An 18,929-nucleotide genomic window follows, 5' to 3' on the forward strand; every position below is an offset into this window, starting at 1 on the left:
TTTGGTTGTTCATTTACCTTTAATTCATGATCCTAAAACAGGACACTTCCTGTTTGAATTCTGTTCTTAAACTTTACTCTCAAACCCTTTAAAGACAACGGGGACAGAATAAAAACTACAAGTGTCCAAAGCAGGTTATGTTGGGGGTTTCATTTTAAAATCACCGTTTTCACTGTTTCTTTTATTCACAGCATGTTTTAAGAGCAATGTGGATTCTATGCTGGGGGCATACATATGCTACTTATTGAACTGTACCTAAACCCACTGAGTGAAGCACACACTGTGTTGCATTGTCACAGAAATGTGCATGTATTAATTTGTTGATTTCGAAAAGGCATAAAATGTTCCTATATTTCTCTTTTACACTGCTGTAACTGCAGCTAGTAGAACACCTGTTCAAATTCATTTAACTTTGATCTGCCGACAAATTAGAGTCATTTCCCCTTCTTCCACTTTATGTGGAAGAAAAGTCATGTAACCCATGAAAAAGCCCCTTTTAGATGAACTGGATGCTGCCAACACCCCTTTCATGTGAACTGCAGGTGAAACCCTGGATTAACTCAGATTAACCAACTTCATGTGACCGTATAGTCTAGTCGTCAGTGATTCCATATAACTGAAAGACGTATGTTGAAACTGCTTCATAATATCTGGCCCCTGTCATATCACTATCCTCCAACAGGTCTATACAGTCCTTGAATATGACATACTTATGTACTGGTCCTGCATATCTTACCTTGTTACAGTGACGGCCGATGCCCATGAGAAAGTTATCTGGTTTGATGTCTCTGTGGATGAAGTTCTTTGTGTGTACATACTCGATTCTGCTGATCATCTGAAGATATAAAAATGTGTTTTAAATGTGACCAAATTACTACAATGGACAAAAGTTTCCAGGTTATATATGAAGGCAGGATACAGATAAACCTTTGCTTAGTTCCCTTTTTTTAAAAGCCTGAAGAGAAGTGGGTGTGTATGAGCTGGATACCTGGTCTGCCAGCATAAGGACAGTTTTCATGGTGAAGCGGCGAGAACAGAAGTTAAACAGGTCCTCCAGACTGGGTCCAAGCAGGTCCATAACTAGGACGTTGTAGTCCTTCTCTTGGCCATACCACCTGATGACAACAGTAACATAGAAAAGTAGGTTTTCACGGTTGATCTCAGTCACAATGCATTCTCTAAACCAACTTCACAGGCTGAATATACAGCGGTCCCTTGTTTATCCTGGGAGTTACGTTCCAAAAATAACCTGCGATAAGTGAAATCCGCAAAGTAGCCAACTTTATTTTTTACAATTACTATAGATGTTTTAAGGCTGTAAAGCCCTCACTACACACTTTATACTCGTTTCTCAGACAGGCAGGAACATTTTCACACTTTTCTCTCGTTTAAACTCTCAAGTTCAAACCTTCATAGAAAACAAGTCCAAAGGAACCCGCAGGTGGCGACGTTTTGTCGACATTGTTGTTTGTTGGGGAGAAAACGTACAAACATACAGTCCAGCACTTCAGAGTCACACTGCTAGTGATCGAAGATTTATGTAAATGTGACAAGCTGAACGTAGCCAATCAGGACGCAGGACACAATACACCGTTTAAAACAAACAAACAAACAAACAAACAAACAAACAAGAAAACATGCAAAAGTGCACAAAAATAAAATCCAGTGAAAGGTGAACCGCGTTGTAGCGAGGGACCACTGTAGACCCAAAGCAGGTTGGCCTCTTATAAAAAGGCTCGTTTTACGTGTCCCTTGTGCATAATAAATGAGTCGTGTATATATAAGAACAAAAGGTTACACGTCACTTTGAAACAATTCTAATGTGTTTCTGAGGTACAAACATGAGACATTAAAATGTCACGCTGTTCCATGGAAGCCCATCACATGAATTCTCTCCACCAATGACATCATTGCTTAGTGGGATTCTGGTTTAATTTAGTTGTTCCGACTGACATCCTGATGTGTCAACAAGGAAACACAAGTTACTGTGACGCAGCAGAGGTTGAACTTTTTACCTTTTAAAATTGTTTTAAGACAGTCATTTTTTCCTCCCTACTCTAAAACACTACTGTGATGTGGAGTCATGTGACTCTGGAAAAAACATTGAACACAATCTGTTCACTAAAGCCAGCTATGTGTCTAGAAACATGGAAAAGAACAAACCAACCACGGTTCTTTGTATATTTATATTTTCAAAACTAATCACTGAAAGTCAGTCTTTTGATTTTGTTTTTTCATAGAATATTTTGTTAGTAAATAAATATCTGTAACAAACACCCCTTTGCTTTGCATTGATGTGCTTTCATACCTCTCTAAAAGCTCAATTTTACTGATTACAGCTTGAACCGAGATTACTTATACAGGGATTATACTTCCCACGTCCACAGGTGCTCAGGTCCCAGTGACAAGTCGCCTCATCGTTTAGTTAACACTGTAACTGTTAATTTTATTAAAAGGCAAAAGAATGAAATCGCAGCTAGAATTGCTGAAACATAACACCTGTTCTTAAACAGCTCCCATGGCTTCCAGTTCACCTAAGTATCAATTTCAAGATCTTGTTCATCACTTTCAAAGTCCTTTATAACCCTGCTCGCCTGTCTTTATCAAATGTTCTCCATACGTACTCAGAGTACACTCTGCTCATCTTCCCCTGTCTGCTCACCTGACTACCATGGGACTCAGAGCCTTTAGTTGTTCTGTCCCAAGACTTTGGAACGCACTTACACCAGATCTCCAGACCAAACTGCACTTTTAAACCACGTCTTTAAAGGCACCGATAACAACTGTATAAAATGTAATAACAAGAACAACAAGCACTCAAAGTATTATATGACATGCCTTAGTCACCCATTCAGACAAGCTTTTCTACACCTAAGTGCTTTCTAACATCCACACCCCAATAGTTGCATTGGAGAGGAACTTAGGGTTACAGTATCTTGCCCAAGGGTACTTTGGCATCCAAACTGGAACAGTCAGGGATCGAAGCACGACCTTTCAATTAGTAAATGACCTGCTCCACCTCCTAAGCTACAGCTACCTTATTGAAGAGGTGAGGCCCAACACGACAAACAAAGAGGGATCAAATGTGTATGCCAACAAGTGTAGAAAGATGAATTGAATGGACGTACAAACTAGTGCTGCCACGATTACGTCGACTATCAAAATCATCGACGACAAATTTAATAGTCGACGCGTCGTTTGAAGCTTTGTAAGATACAAAAGACGCAGGAATAAGTAGTAGTAGTATTTAAGAGTGTAATAACAGACTGAAACAGAAGATGGCAGCACTGCATGTCCAGGGATGCCAGCTGCCGTTAAACCCCGAAGAAGAAGAAGCTGTGTCAGGTTTCATAGCTGTGTCCAAATTTAGCGGCTGCATCCTTCGGAGGCCGCATTTGTAGGCCAATTAGGTTACAGCGACGCCGTGATGACTGTCCAAACACTTAGATAACTTAAAAATGTTATTGTTTGGCTTTTCCAGTGTTTTATTGGTTCCTCAGTAAATCTGTTTGGCTGAGATTAAAGTTTGTTTGACGTTTATTCAGCTGTGTGAAAACTGACAGCTGATTATCAGAAGTGTGAGATGCTCGAGAGTTTACTCCAGTGTCCTGTTATATTTTACATAAAGAACAGACGGCCGAGTTTATTAAACTTCACCGAAACAATCTGCAAATTTCATTAAAATTTAATAAACTATCATCTTGTCTTTATTTTTAGTTAGCACAGACCTTAAACACTTAAAGCTGCAAGCTAATGATAGTTATATAAGAGCAGATGCAGCTGTACGTTTTATGTCCAATGGATGATGATCTGATTAGTCGACTAATCGCAAAAACAATCGGTGCCTAGTCGACTATTAAAATAATCGTTTGTGGCAGCCTTAGTACAGACATATGTGGGTATGTTGATTCTTACTGATGTGCACCTATTCAGTAAAGAAGCTACAGCTAGTAAACCAGTAAATCTGTGGCAAAAATATGGGCAGTAAAATGGTAAATGGCCTGTATTTATATAGCGCTTTACATATCCAGTCATCCACCCATTCACACACACATTCACAAAAATATGGGCAGTATGTAACACCAGGTCCAGCTACACATGGTGGCAACTAGAGCTGCACGATTAATCGTTAGAAAATCACGATCTCAATTAGGGCTGCCACGATTAGTCGACTAGTCACGATTATGTCGACTATTAAAATCGTCGACGACTAATTTAATAGTCGACGCGTCGTTTGAAGCTTTGTAAGATCACAAAGGACGAAGGAATGAGTAGTAGGATTTAAGAGTGTAATAACGGACTGAAACAGAAGATGGCAGCACTGCATGTACAAGGATGCCAGCTGCCGTTAAACCCCGAAGAAGAAGAAGCAGCTGTGTCCCAGAATTCATAGCGCAGCCCTGCGCAGTTGTCAACAATGGCGGCAGCTAGTTAGTTTTAATATTACTCTTATTATTCTTTCTGGGTCACAAAATAAACGTTTAACATATTTTCAGGCGAGAATGTAGCTGTGTAAACCTCAAATATCTGCTCAGTTTATCAGGACACCGCATATTTTCAAAAGCGCTCCGACGTTTTCGGAGACGTCTGTTACCCACTAGCTCGATAGCTAGCCGGGGGCAAGGCTAACTAGAGCCGTGAGAACACCGGACTCCCGGCAAATCGTTGTCAAACCCACCGCCGTCTTTCGCTACTCAGGTTAAACATGATATATAAGTCACTTAGATAACTTAACAATGTTATTGTTTGGCTTTCTTTAGTATTTTATTTGTTCCTGAGTAAATCGGTTTGGCTGAGATTAAAGTTATAGTTTTTTGCACAGCTAAAACTGTCAAGCAGACAGCTGATTATCAGAAGTGTGAGACGCTGGAGAATTTACTCCGGTGTCCTGTTATATTTTAGATAGCAAGGAGTTTATTAAACTTCACCGAAACAATCTGCAAATTTCATTAAAAATTAATAAACTATCATCTTGTCTTTATTTTTAGTTAGCACAAACACTTCAAGCTGTAAGCTAATGATAGTTATATAAGAGCAGATGCTGCTGGTGCAATAAGCTGTAGTTTTACGTCCAATGGATGATGATCTGATTAGTCGACTAATCGCAAAAATAATCGGTGACTAGTCGACTATCAAAATAATCGTTTGTGGCAGCCCTAATCTCAATTCATACTTATGTGCGATCTCATTTCCAAATGACAACGATTTAAAAAGAAAAAAAAAAAGAAAAAAAAAAAGACGATTGTACCGCATTTTGATCCGGGACGTAATCTGCATGAAAACAAGCGCTCACTCTTCCTACCACGTGATACAGAAGCTGGCTGCTAAAATTAGCAGGGAAAAACAACGGAGAGCACGTCAGGGATGACAAGAAAGTGACAGGAGAAAATCCGTCCCGGTCAACCACCCAAACATCAATAACGGGAACCTTATACAGCGCTTCCCTATACACGTCGAACTCCCGCAGGCACAAAGAAATCACGGAGGCTATCACTTATCACCTGACCAAAGATATGGCTCCCATCAACACTGTGCAAAACAAGGGATTTAGGAAAATGATCAACACCCTCGACAAACGCTACACAGTGCTGTCCCGCAACTATTTTTCTATTGTTGCACTACCTGCTCTGTACACGCAGCGTCGAGCAACGGTGGAGACGGAATCTCAAGCAGTACAACATTTGGCAACGACAAAATGAGACATTTGTTGTTTTTATGTCTCAACTGTTGAAGTTGATGTGCAGTTAATAAGCGCAATAAATATTTATACTGGAAAAGAAAATTGTGAGAGAATCGTGATCTCAATTCTAAGCAAAAAAAATCGTGATTCTCATTTTATGCAAAATCGTGCAGCCCTAGTGGCAACCATGCTGGTGCACATTAAAAAAAAAAACAAAAAAAAACTTGTTGAGTTGTCCATAACATTACAGAAGGTCTCCGAGGGCGAAAAATGATACCTGTGACATTTTACTTTGTATGCCGTTGGCCTGTAAATGGTGGAAACTGAGGAAGGGCTCAGTTGTCATTAAAGTCTGCCTTCACTGAGGCCCGTGCTATGATGTCCCATTACTTGGCGAATCCAAATAGGTGCTAATGGAAGTAGGGTGTTTATTGACCTTCGATTTGAAATGGAATAATGAAATCTTTGTGTTTGAATAAACTTTTAATTAAAAGTAACATAACTGAGTGATTAATCCACTTTATATTTTTTAAACTATCAAAGATTTGGGGGAAATTTTGAGCCCAGAGGGAAACGGGTGTGATTGTGTGCTGCCACTGAAAAAACTCAAATGATTTAAAACAAAACTGCAGTCTCACTAACGTTAACTTCATAGTTTCATTTTGTTTTCACTCAGAACAGGCTATACTCTTATGTCAACAAGGTCTAGAGGCAACATTTCAAAATGAAGAGAACAGTTTGTGGCACTGCATTTGACTGAAGTAATACTGAAGGTGTAACAGGGTCGACTGACAATTTATACTACAGTTACCACTCTGTGGGTAACTGACAATTTTATTGCTATGTTTGGTTTTTGCTTTTGTATTATTTTATATTTGTAACGATCAGCACTTTGGTCTACCAGGTGTGTTTATAAAGTGCTATATAAATAAACGATGATGACGATACTTTAAATAAACTGGGTGGGGATGAAAGGTGTATGGCAATGAGGGTCAAGCGTCATGATTCCTTGTTAAGGAATGTAATTAACGGTTACAAATGCCTTTTTGACACTGCCCATTAAACAGGGACTTAATTCAATGAATATCAGTCTCTTAGTTTTAGACGAGCTGATGAGTCAACTAAACGAGACCAAAAGAAAAAAAAAGAGACTAAGAAATGAATTCCCAGGAACAACCCTACCTGTAACTGCCATAATTATCTTATGGCACGATATATTTTCAATCCATAAGCCTGGTGGGAATCAACTATAGTCACAATATGCACACAACTGACAGCTTTACCATGATTTTGAAGTCTGTAACATTCACAGGCCATAATCATAACCCCAACACAAGGCTTGAGTCACTTCTTTACACACAAAAAAAGCCCGAGCCACAGTGAGGAAGTTGCACAAACTGGTATAGGTGGGGCCTGAATAAAAGTCAAGTCAGACCGTAGCAGGAATGTAGGAGAGGCAGCAAGATCAGCAGGTTGCGCAGGCTGTAGGCAAGAGTGTTTCAACATGAAACCAGAACTATGAGCACCAAGACTCACTGAACACAGCTTGTTTGCAATACAGTTAAAGTGGAAACTTACTTTAGACTTAAACTACAAAAAAGCCAAATTGAAACAAGCCTAAACTGGGATTTATGGTTTACAACCATTTTATAACCCATACTAGTGGCTATTAAGGCTTTTATAGGATTTTCAGGCTACATCACCCTAGAAAACATTCCACAGCATTACAAAGCAACTGTTGACAGGAAATTCTCACCAGATGTTGGTAACAACCCCTCTAATCCACATATGCAAATTCAAACCATAGATGTCCATAAATGATGTGTAATAATGAGGAACTATGTGGGATCACAGAGTTGGACACAGCTACTGGCAATCCTCAGTAGGTGGCAGCAGATTTTTATCAAGAACGTCTCAGTACATTAATCCTTCCATCAATGAAGTATGACAGTGCCGTATGAAAAATAGCCCCACGCTATTATGTTCCCAGCTGCAGACTTCCCTCTTTTTGGGCTAATATGCAGTGTCTTTGGCCTCTAAACACTGTGTGTACTGAGGCATCCAAAGAGTTTAATTTCAGTCTCATCTGACCAGACTATGTTCTCCTTAGACCCCGACGACACGGTATATGACATGAATAGATGACTACCAGAATGTAAACACGTCAGAAAAGCTGCCGTTTAGCACACTGTTAAACACCAAAGTCAGTCGTTTCACTGAAAGTCCAGTTTAACTGGGAAAAAACAAATGCAGTACTCCTAAATATCCACTGATTAGTGTGTAATTATGTCTTTCAACAAACAGATGCAGGCTCAATTTAGATGTAGTTTATTAAATGAACACATACATTACTGAGATGGACATGGCCGTTCAGCCTAATCACAGTTCATGTATGTTGCTAGAGACCATTCATCTACGTAGTACTGCCAAAGGCTGAGGAGAGTGCTATAGATACAAATTTTAATTGATGTGAAGGATCATAAAAGTTAATCTCATTTATTTAGCCCTAAATCACAACAGTTGTCTCAAGGCGCTTTACAGACCCTACAATGACACAAAGAAAACAGGTAAATATCACACCTATGAGCAAGCCCTTTGGTGACAGCGGGAAGGAACAACTCCCTTTTAACAGGAAGAAACCTCCAGCAGAACCAGCCTCAGGGAGGGGCGGGGCCATCTGCTGCGACCGGTCGGGGGCGAGCATACTTGGATTCTACGTTTGACAATCTAGTCCAAGTAGGGAAAAGTTGAAAGAAAACCCCCAAAACAACTCAATTTAATGTGAAAACCACCAACATGTTGAAAGAAAGCTTTTCATTATTTGAAATATAAGGTGGGCAACAAAGTTCTGTCCAACCATTCATATAAAACTGCAGCAAATTCCTTTTTTGTTCTACTACAGAACAATCGGGGAGACAAGACGCCACTAATTATTCCTGATAGTTCTTGTCCACCACAAGACAGACGGGTGTATTGTTGCTGCCCTAACATTTATGTTTTTATTCCATACACAGTTGGTGCAGAGCACCCACAACTGTGTTCTACATGTACAGTGACAGAAGGCTTTGGTGGCTTTTTAGTCGTCTCATCGTTTTAACACACAAAACAAATGGCTACGCTACACACCAGCTACACACTCCAAACACATTCAATGTCAAATCTCTCACATTTCAAACTCGCCATCACTCCCAAAACTTTCCTCTCTTTCTAAGCAACCATATGCCACGTGCTGCCACATCATTTTTGATTGGCTCATGTGGTACATTTTGTAACCAATGAAAGAAAAGTGTCTGTTTTAGTTTGGAGGGATTTTCCCCTCGGGTATGAAACCTGCTTGCGAGCGCTGACCTTAGAAAATCCAGCTACAAGTCTAAGATACAAAAAGAAAAATGAATTCTTTTATTTTTTTAATAGAACACTTAAATGCTAAAACAAGTGCCAGGAGCATTAACAAACGGTACATGATCAGCAGCTTGTTCTGAAGGTCAAATATGAACATTATCACGTGGCTGCTTTGGATAGTTTGATGCATGAAGTCGAAATGCCAAAGACAGGTTAATCTTTCTTTCTTTTTTTAATTAAACTATTGACTATCACGCTTTGTCACAATGAATATCTGAGTGAAGACACAATGTCTAAACATTACCTAAATATATTTCTTTGAGAAATGGCTGCTGCACCATGGCGTGCTTGAAATCAGTTGGTACAGTTCCCATTAGAAGACAGGTGTTAATAATGGACAACACACTAGGTCCAATAGTTTCAAAGACGTCTTTAAAATAACGAGTGGGGATAATGTCGAGGCGACACAGAAACAGGCTCAAAGGCATCCAACAGCTGATAAATTTGGGGGAACAGAAGCTGGAGGAGTGATATGAGACCTGATAGCAGTGACCTTATTGACAAAAAACAAGAGTTTTCACAGGTGGCTGGAGACCCTGGAAAGTGTTTGGTGGTTGATAGCAGAACTAATGGTGTTAATAAGACACGAGGTCTGTGACAGGAATTACAGATGATGTCTGATAAATACTTCTGTCCTAAAATCCTTCCTCTAACACCATCCTGCTAACCAAACAGGGCTTAACATATCAAAGGAGAGCTGAAGGTTTTCTCTTCTTCGTTGAGTCACGTTGTTTAGCCAGGCACCTTTTTTAGGTTTAACACACTCTGTTTTAAAAGGAGCAACAGCATCAAGAGCAGCTGAACAAAGCAGGTGATCAGCACTCATCTTCAGGGAGCGACTGTCCAGCTGAGGGACACCAATAATCTGTTCTTCAGCAGGAGTGATGATGCAGACTGTGTGCAGGCATTTTAAAATGCAGTCTGTTTTTGGAATACTTCTTATTGAAATGTGTTCCTGTGTATTCAGTGATCAATTATATCAAACAACATTCAAAGGTACAGTTAGAGTCTGAAGCTCAGCTCAACCGGTCTCTGTGGGTTTACCCAGAGAGTAGTGACTGAACTAGATCTGCACGGCAGGGTGGACTCAAAAGCGATAAGGATGAGGGGCAGGTCCAGGTCAGCGCTGCTCATTTCCCAGCTCATCCTGTCTTGATGCCTTTTGGATCTTCTAATAGAAGTCTTGTTTATTTCTGTCACCTACATTTTGCCCTGACCAATTACACATGAATATTAAAAAAAATACAAATAAAATTAGGATTCCAGCTTTTAATTAAAACTCTAGTTCAATGACTACCACAAACAAAAAACACACGTTATCCAACTTTCACACTGCGTGCCACGATGACAAAGTGACCCAAGCTAATTAAATGGCTCGTCCCTCCTCTATCATGGTCAGTAGTGACGCGTGTTCACACTGCATTAAAGTTTGTTTGCTCTGTAGTTACCAATGGCTAAAAATGGTCCTTCAAATATGTTCGTCTGTGGACATGAGTGGACGGGTGTTACACCAGAAACCAAAAAATGAACCAGAAATGAGGAAATCCGCCTCCAGTTTCTGCCTTCCAGCACGCTAAAGAAAAATCCAGTTGACCTTTGACAGCTGCAGCCTGCCCTACATTTAACACGGGTCACATCATTAACAGCAGCTACCCAATTCCTTACTAATGCTGGTAATCAAGGCATGTAAGACCTGTCAGGAATCTAAATTATTGTGGTGTCACATCTGTTCTAAATAAACACACTAAAGAAAATGTAATGCTTTCATCAAAACAACCGGTCCAACTCACGACTAATGAAACAAAAACGTCATCATAAGCAGTCTTTCTGGCACAGACGATGTGAACAAAGAGGTGAAATACCGCGACCCTGGTGCTCGGACTGAAGTGTACACACTGCATAGTTCAAATATACAGTGTGGAAGTGGGACGCAGCTAGTGTACTTAAGATTACCGCTCACCCTAAATGGTTATTATTAGCAGTTACAGCAACTAATATTACGTGTCCCCGCTGACGGGCCCTGTAGAGGCTTCGTTTACGCGCTGCAAACACACACTGCTGGGCATGGTCTGCTGTTTTCGCTTCTGTTCGCCGCCGCCATTTTCTGACAAGGGAACGGAGGACATGTTGGAAGCTAGCACAACAAAAGAGCGGCCATTTCCAATCACACAGTCCCCTTTCCGCTCCGTAACAGCTGTAATTCAGGATACAAGTACGCACCTAGGGTCTGTACACGGCTGTCACCACGCAGCCAAAAGTGTCAAACGGAACCGAGAGGGAAGCGTTTGAAAGCGGTGGCTGGAAATACATAATACACAGTGTGTCCTCGTAGCTGTTGGGCTGATTAGCAGGCCTAATGCCAGCAGGGTTCACAATCACTGTTAGCCGTCTTTTTCCCAGAGCAGACGGGACGACATTTATTGACCGAAATAAATGTTTCCATGTTAGTATCGACACAGACGCCGTGCCGCCCAACCATGTCTCCTTACCTGATGTGTGGAATCCCGACACCGCCTTGTAGGATTTTGTATAGTTTGCTTTCGTATAACAACTGCGGATGTCTGGCCTTTTGTGATTCCAATTTAACAGCTACTTCCTGAAAAATAGAAACACGACAACAAATACACTTCAATATTTACCATTCTTTTTACTACTAACATCCAGGGATTCATAAACTGAATGCAGCTAAAAGTATTGTGTAACCCTAGCAGATAAATAGAAGCTGTGCACTTTCCAACCTATAAAGTTATCGCACACATAGGACAAAGCTACCGTCATATTCGGTAAAATTATTTAGCAACTTCCAGAAGACAGCTAAACAATCCAAGATGTAGAAAGATGCACCATATTACCTCTCCATTTGTGATGTTGATGGCCAGATATATGTCGCCGAAAGATCCTGATCCGATTTTTCTGACGAGTTTGTATTTTCCACCGACTATGAACTCTGCTTTAGAGCCACTGCTGCTCGCCATATCCACCAGATATCAAATTCCACCTGATTTGCTTTAGGAAATTCTGTGGCAATTTAGCCCGATTGTCAGCAGAACATACGGCGTCCCGTATATCCACTTGGTGTTACAGGGGGCAATGTGGGCTAGCTGTTACTACAAAATATTTTCGAAAACCAATGAACCAGGCTTCGATAGATCTCATATATAGTTTTCTGGCTTTCGTCTGGCTACAATAATCTTAGTTAAAACACAAACTGGTCAGGTAAACGCTCAATGGCGTGTTAGTATCGACGTACAAACATCCAGAACTAAATTAGAACAAGCCTAAGGCCTTTAACACCCAACCAGCTACCTCGAAGTAGCAACTAATGTCCGTCAAATCTAACGTTAGCTAACGTTAGCATCAAGCTAACGTCGTCGTAACGAACGCAACGGAGAAACTGTCCAGGTTTCCTCTGCAGTGAAGAGCGAAAGTAAATCTTTATACTCTCGCGGGTGCCGTTGCTTCTTCGATCTTTTAAAGACGTTTTCAGCAAACTTTAAGGGTCGAAACCGTCTGTACAAAGTACAACCCACTCACTCCGCCATCTTGTCTTCTCTACCCTTTCTCTCAGCTGGTTGCCGTTGGAGGCGATTAGCTAAGGTACCTCATGGCCCCTTCAGTTGCTATCGGAAATAAAACAAATATAAAAAATATGCCACAAAACTTAGTGCTAAGAAAGGAAATATGCTTTATGTATGCCCGCAGTATAAATGCTTTATAACGCAACATTCCTAGTTTGAATGGCCTTAAAATTTTGTATATTTTGTTTCTTTTTTAATTTGTTTTTTTGTCCTATCGCGTGTCGACGTATGTTAAAGGCCAATTAATTTTTATTAATCCTTTATTTATCCAGGTAAAAATCTCATTGAGATTAAAAATCTCATTTACAAGGGAGACCTGGCATCATAGCAACAAAAGTCACATACCACATAGGTATATAACATTTAAAACAAATACAATATCCCATACAAACATGTGTAAAATATACAATAACAGATCAAATTAAGAGTACATTAAAAACAATCACACTGAGTAAAAGAGCTGTTCTCTCGTTCCTTTAAGACAGACTTAAACTCTCCCAAGGTAACCAATTCTGATCATTTCAGTTCCTTCTGCAGATTATTCCAGGAAGCAGGGGCAGCGTATTTAAAGGCCTTTTTCCCCAATTCTGTTCTGATTTTTGGGACAATCAATTGTATGATTTTGTTCGAACGAAGGTTGTATTGGTTGTGGTTTTTACACATATAAACACATAAATAAGATGGAACCAGCCCAAGGAGAGATTTATAGATAAAAATCAACCAATGGGAGAGTCTGTGAATATGCAAAGATGGACATTTAGCAGCAGCATACAAAGAACAATGATGTACACGACTTCCATAGCCAGTAATAAAACGTAAAGCACAAAAGGCCAATTAATTAACCGTGAAAAGTTCTTTTTGGGGGGTTAACTTTTGTTTGGTTGATAATTTGGTCAGGTTCCACCACAGAGCACTTGAATGCACCAGCAGGTGATGTTTTCGAACAGACTACGTCATGTGACTGGAAAACATGAAATATTATTCCAAAATATGTTCAAATTCAAATTCAAATTCAAATTTTTATTTGTCACGTACACAGTCATACACAGTACGATATGTAGTGAAATGCTTGGACAACTGCTCGTGACCTAAAGAAAACAAAAAAGGAAAAGGCTATGAATAAGATAGGAAATAAATATGAAAAATTAAAAAGGGTAATTTAACTAGGAAGGAATAAAATATAAATTAAAGTTGAAAATAAAATAACTGTACAACAAAATACACAATACACAATATAGAACTATATAAGAATGTATGAAGAAATCTAAATATAAATAAATATATACACAATAACAGCAGCTGTACAAGTATTAACTGGAAATGAAGAATATAGTGACCAGTGTTGTGCAAAACCAAAGTCCAGAAAGTCCAGTGTGTGTGTAAGAACCATATGTGTGGGTCAGTACTGTGTGGTGGTGTGATTGTGATTGAGAGACCGTATCGCCTGCGGGAAGAAGCTCCTCCTCAGTCTCTCTGTGTTGGTCTTCAGGGAGCGGAATCGCTTTCCTGACCTCAACAGAGAGAACAGTCTGTTGTTGGGATGGCTGAGGTCCTTCACCATCTTCCTGGCCTTGGTCCAGCACCGCCTGCTGTAGATTGAGTGCAGGTCAGGGAGCTCAGAGCGGATGGTGCGCTCAGCTGACCGCACAACCCTCTGTAGAGCTCGTCTGTCCTGCATGGTGTTACAAATATTTGCCAGAAATTCTACATGGTCATTCAGAGAACGAATATGACAAGGGTAGATTTTTTTAGTGGGCAGTCAGAAGACCAAAAAACAGATCTTTGTTCCTCAAGTAGACCATTACGCCTTTTGCTATAATGTCATATTTTATTAGGATTTTTTTATTTTGAGATATTAAAATCACAACAGACAAAACTGGGGGACAGAAAAGCAAAAGAAGAAAGTAAGACAAGTTTGGCAGGGAGAGAAAAAACAAGACAATCTGCTTGAATACCTGCTGAAAAAAACCACACAGCAGGGAAACCATAGCAACAACCAGCATATGTATAACTAAGAGTAACATACATATGATAAGTGTTACTGAGCAGCACACAGTATTAATATTACATGACATGTTTAGAGGCAGCAGCCGACCAAGATGGTGTGTGGGCACCTGTGTGTGTGAGCGTGCTGTGCTCATAAGGTTTCTGTGTTTAAGTATCTAATAGTGTGTGGGGGGAGCCACAGGCCTGCCCCCCAGGACATGAAAGAGCTAGAATGGTCCAAGACACAGTCATGTTGCAGCGCTGGGTGCTGCGGTACAGAATTCACCGGGTATGGATCCTCTCCGCAAAGATCTCCAAAACAGGCCAATAACATTCCAATCTTCCAGGTCCCAGAGGCAAGTGAAAGGAAGGATACAGTCAGAGTTGTGAAAGAGCTGCTCAGCAGACACTGAAACTACCTCCCAAATGGACATCCAGACATCCAAACTAGTCCTCGAGATTCACCAGCACCTCCCAGGTCGATAATAGTGAGATTCCTCAGCACAGCAAAAAATAACAAGCATGGAGCCAAAAAGTCTTTTTTTACATAAATGGACATTCTTTAAAAAAGACAACTGTCCCGATCCACGAATGAAGACAGCAAATGTTCACGAAATCAAAAGAAAGGATGTCCAGGCCAAATGTCTGCATCCAGCAAAAGTGAAAATATATCTGCACACCGGAGAGGAGACTTTCGCTGCACTAACGGAGGCCACGCTGCTGCTGGAGAGTCGAGATATGCTGTGGAGAAACGGAGCATGTTAAGGACAGCTGAAGGAAGGCTGGACGTTAAGGGTAAAGGGCAGAGGTCTGTTGACTCAACTGTAAGAAAGAAAACAAGAGGAGGGGAGTTGAACCTACACGAGGAACAATGAATGCCATAAATCCATAAACATGAAGACGATGTGGACAGTTACATGTCACAGTAATAGAAGAGATATTTCTTAATGTCCTGGTGGTTCGATATGAGCAGATTACACTCATCTGGGCCTCTTTGACATCGTACTGAGCCTTTTTTCCCACAGAGGGGGAAGGTCTCACCCCTCTGACCAGCACAGAGGTAAACACAGTTAAACGACCGTGGTTGACTGGAGGTCCTGCTCTGTGTTATTAATGCCATTTCTTTGTTTTTCCTGACATATGTCGTGGACATATCTCACACCCATCTACAAGTGAAGCACATTTATGGGAAACACTTGTTTAAACAAAAAGGGGAACATATCATAACATCATAGTTATAATGTAGCACAATCAATAACCCAATCAAGAGAAATGATTTAGGGTTTCTTGAGTCAGAGAAAGGGTTTGAGTACGCAGTGCATCATGTAGGGAGTTGCTGTCCTGTTTAGCATGTGTACCAATCATGAGGACGTTTTTTCACGATGATGAAACACATTTTGTCATCTTCACTGAAACAATAGGAGTCATGAAAATAACAATTTGAAATGTGCCCAAATGAAGACTGGCTAGACTTCTGTGTGGGATCATGCATTAAGATGAAGGAATTATACAATAGAGAAAATGTTACAATTGAAAAACTAACGACAGTTACATGGGTTACTAACTTATAAGGCAGAAGGACATGTCAGATATATGAATAAAACATATTATGAAATGGGGAATAAAGCTGGCAGGTTTAACGGCCTTTCAGCTCAATCCAGCTGAAATCCAGAGACCAACGAGATGGCAAAAGCACAGGCGTTCTGTACTTACGTGTTAGTATAAATACTACTGTTAAAAACTACTCACTGATTCAACTTCTTTACTCAAGTAAAAGTAAAAAGTACAGGCTCTGAAACCAGTAAAAAGGAGGTTTCTATATGAGGTTTGTGAACCTTCATACAAATAATATCAGTAGATATTGTACACTGTTAGAAAAAACATCTTAAAAAAACAGTACTAATCCAGCAGCTGGGGCGCCAAAATAATACCGTAAAATAACAGAAAATAACTTACTCATAAAAATACGGTTATTTCCAGTAATGAAAATACGGTTTGTTGCCCTAATTTTACATGGGATTTTGCCTTTTCCAAGTGCTTTTAAACATTAAATTAGGAACAATTTAATGTGATTAAACAATGAAATTACCTATAAACAAGGTCAGTGAATGCAGCAATATGAATCATAATACTTAAATGTACAGAAATATACAGTTAACAGTTGGTTTAAATAATAATGGACTGCAATCATATAGCGCTCTTTGAGACCCTCAATTCCACTTTATAATTCCCCTCTGACCATCACCAGTAGGTGGCAGGTGAAGTGTCTCGCCCAAGGACACAACGACCGAGAGTGTCCGAGCCGGGGCTCGAACCGGCAACCTTCTGATTACAAGGCAAACTGCCAACTCTTGAGCCACGATCGCCCAAAGTAACAATAATAATAATTATTATTTGATGTAAAAGAAAGTTTCTAAGAATCATGTTATATACTTTTCCATAGCATTACATTTGAATTTAACAGTTCAATCTTTCAAATAACGGACAGATATTTGTGAGATCATGATACATTTGTGAATGTATTTCAATCTAAATATGCATATGTACAGACAGATACATTTAAAAAACAAGAAGATTATGTTTTATTACATTTACAGTGATTTTACGTTAATTTACATTTGAAATGTGAAATCAGTCTATTTATGTGAATTTAATGATATTCTAGAAGAGCAGCACAAAACTGTAAAATACACAGTAAAATACTTTTATATTATATGTAGTTATAACTACACTCAGCCTGAATCTGAAGAAACAGAAGGGAGATATGTACACACACTGCTGCCTACATTGTAGAGGGTGACTTTGCCTCTTAACAGTAAAATGTGCAGAGTCAGGGGTCAAAGTGGATCCAGCAGGGGGGGGATCCTAAGCATGGTTGTAATGGAGCCTCTGAATAGCAGCTAGTCTACCTCAGTTTGATTTGTAGCACATTCCACGATATTAAAAAAACAATGTCTTGTGCACAAACCCTGATTTAAAAACACGAGGATTTACATGTAAGCTTGAAATTTCCAGTTTATAAAATCCCACTGAGCAGACCACACTTTAAATCTAACCTCTCCTCTTCCTCTCCAGTCTTTCTTATCTTTCTCCAACTCTGAGTGAAGCTAGCTCTTTCTTGTTTCTCCCTGTGAAATGCAGCAGCTGGACCTTTAGCCAGCAGGTACACTGTGCAACACACTGCACACAAACAGTGTGTGCGTGCTGATGTTTGTTGAGCTAGTTAGAAGTACTGCAACTGTAACTTATTAAGGACACCCGCAGTTGTTCTGGTGTTGTGGCAAAAACAAAACAAATAACAAACAACAACTCCACCATCTGGGTGGCTGTGGCTCAGGTGGTGGAGCAGATCAGCTACTGATTGGTGGTTCGAGCCTTAGCTTCCCCAGTCTGCATGTCAAATCCGGTTGTTCAGCGATGACGCCACGAATCCTACTTCTGGGTCTAAAGTAGTCTGCGTTTAATATGGCTTTTGTGTTGTTAACATGTTTAATGTTTTGTATTTTCTTCTATTTGATCTCAAAAAGCTCCTAAAACAGTCAGTGATCACTGTTGACCTCCCTCGGCTTTTATTACCGCTAATCATTTATTTAAGCTCAGTTTTTAAAACCTTAGGATGTAACTACAGCCCAGCCCATGCAGCAGTATATGAATGACTAACCTCGTATTGTGGATGGATTATCTCAGTTGTTCTCCTAACGTATAGGTGTAACGGAGAAACAGCCAATCAAATCGCAGCTTTTCGGGCATTGGAAAAAAATGGGTTTTTTTTACACTGAACTGTCTGAGCGCGGGTTCGAGTCCTGGTTGGGACAAAGGTTGTGTTACATTATCAAAAGTTAAACACCATTTTCAATCTACTTATTGTGGATAACATTTATTTTTCACTTTGCTTTTAATTTTTATTTCATTATCATTTTATTTATATTATATAGTGTTATGGCCTGTGGAGCAATTTTTCTGCATTACGTACCTATACTGTCATAACTCAGACTGTATCATGACAGTCTTGAGATGATACATACCAGACATATAGTCTACAATTATGCAGACATCCAACTTTTAATAAAAAGACTAAAGCTAAAACTATAATACAGATACATTCTGATGACATAGAAAATGATGCGTATACATAATTTAAACAAGGCATGTCTGTAATAAGTCATCTGTCTGCTTCCTGGTGGCTGTTAGTTTATATCTATTCATTTTCCAGCACAAACTCAGTACTGACATCATTACTTTATTCCAGTCATGCTCTTGCCAGCCTCCACTCTGCATGCTTT

General features: G+C 39.8%; 1 protein-coding gene across 5 annotated transcripts in view; it reads right to left on the reverse strand.

Annotated features, from left to right (window-relative positions):
• csnk1a1 (casein kinase 1, alpha 1) overlaps positions 1-12,677 on the reverse strand; it is a gene marked incomplete at its 3' end in the record, with an annotated part of 29,421 nt that extends 16,744 nt beyond the window's left edge. For 2 of the 5 annotated variants that reach the window (XM_082544639.1, XM_082544640.1), the window contains exons 1-4: positions 11,935-12,677; positions 11,572-11,678; positions 989-1,115; positions 737-835 (exon numbers count right to left, since the gene is read on the reverse strand). In XM_082544639.1, coding sequence (XP_082400765.1) covers positions 737-835; positions 989-1,115; positions 11,572-11,678; positions 11,935-12,057 — 456 coding nt within the window. In that variant the 5' untranslated portion in view covers positions 12,058-12,677. Of the gene's footprint in view, positions 1-736; positions 836-988; positions 1,116-11,042; positions 11,159-11,571; positions 11,679-11,934 lie in introns of those variants that run through there. The other 3 variants (XM_082544641.1, XM_082544642.1, XM_082544643.1) reach the window with 3 other exon arrangements.
• Positions 12,678-18,929: the final 6,252 nt, after the last annotated feature.

Source organism: Aulonocara stuartgranti (assembly GCF_965226115.1).
Source record: "Aulonocara stuartgranti genome assembly, chromosome: 2".
Taxonomy (NCBI): domain Eukaryota; kingdom Metazoa; phylum Chordata; class Actinopteri; order Cichliformes; family Cichlidae; genus Aulonocara; species Aulonocara stuartgranti.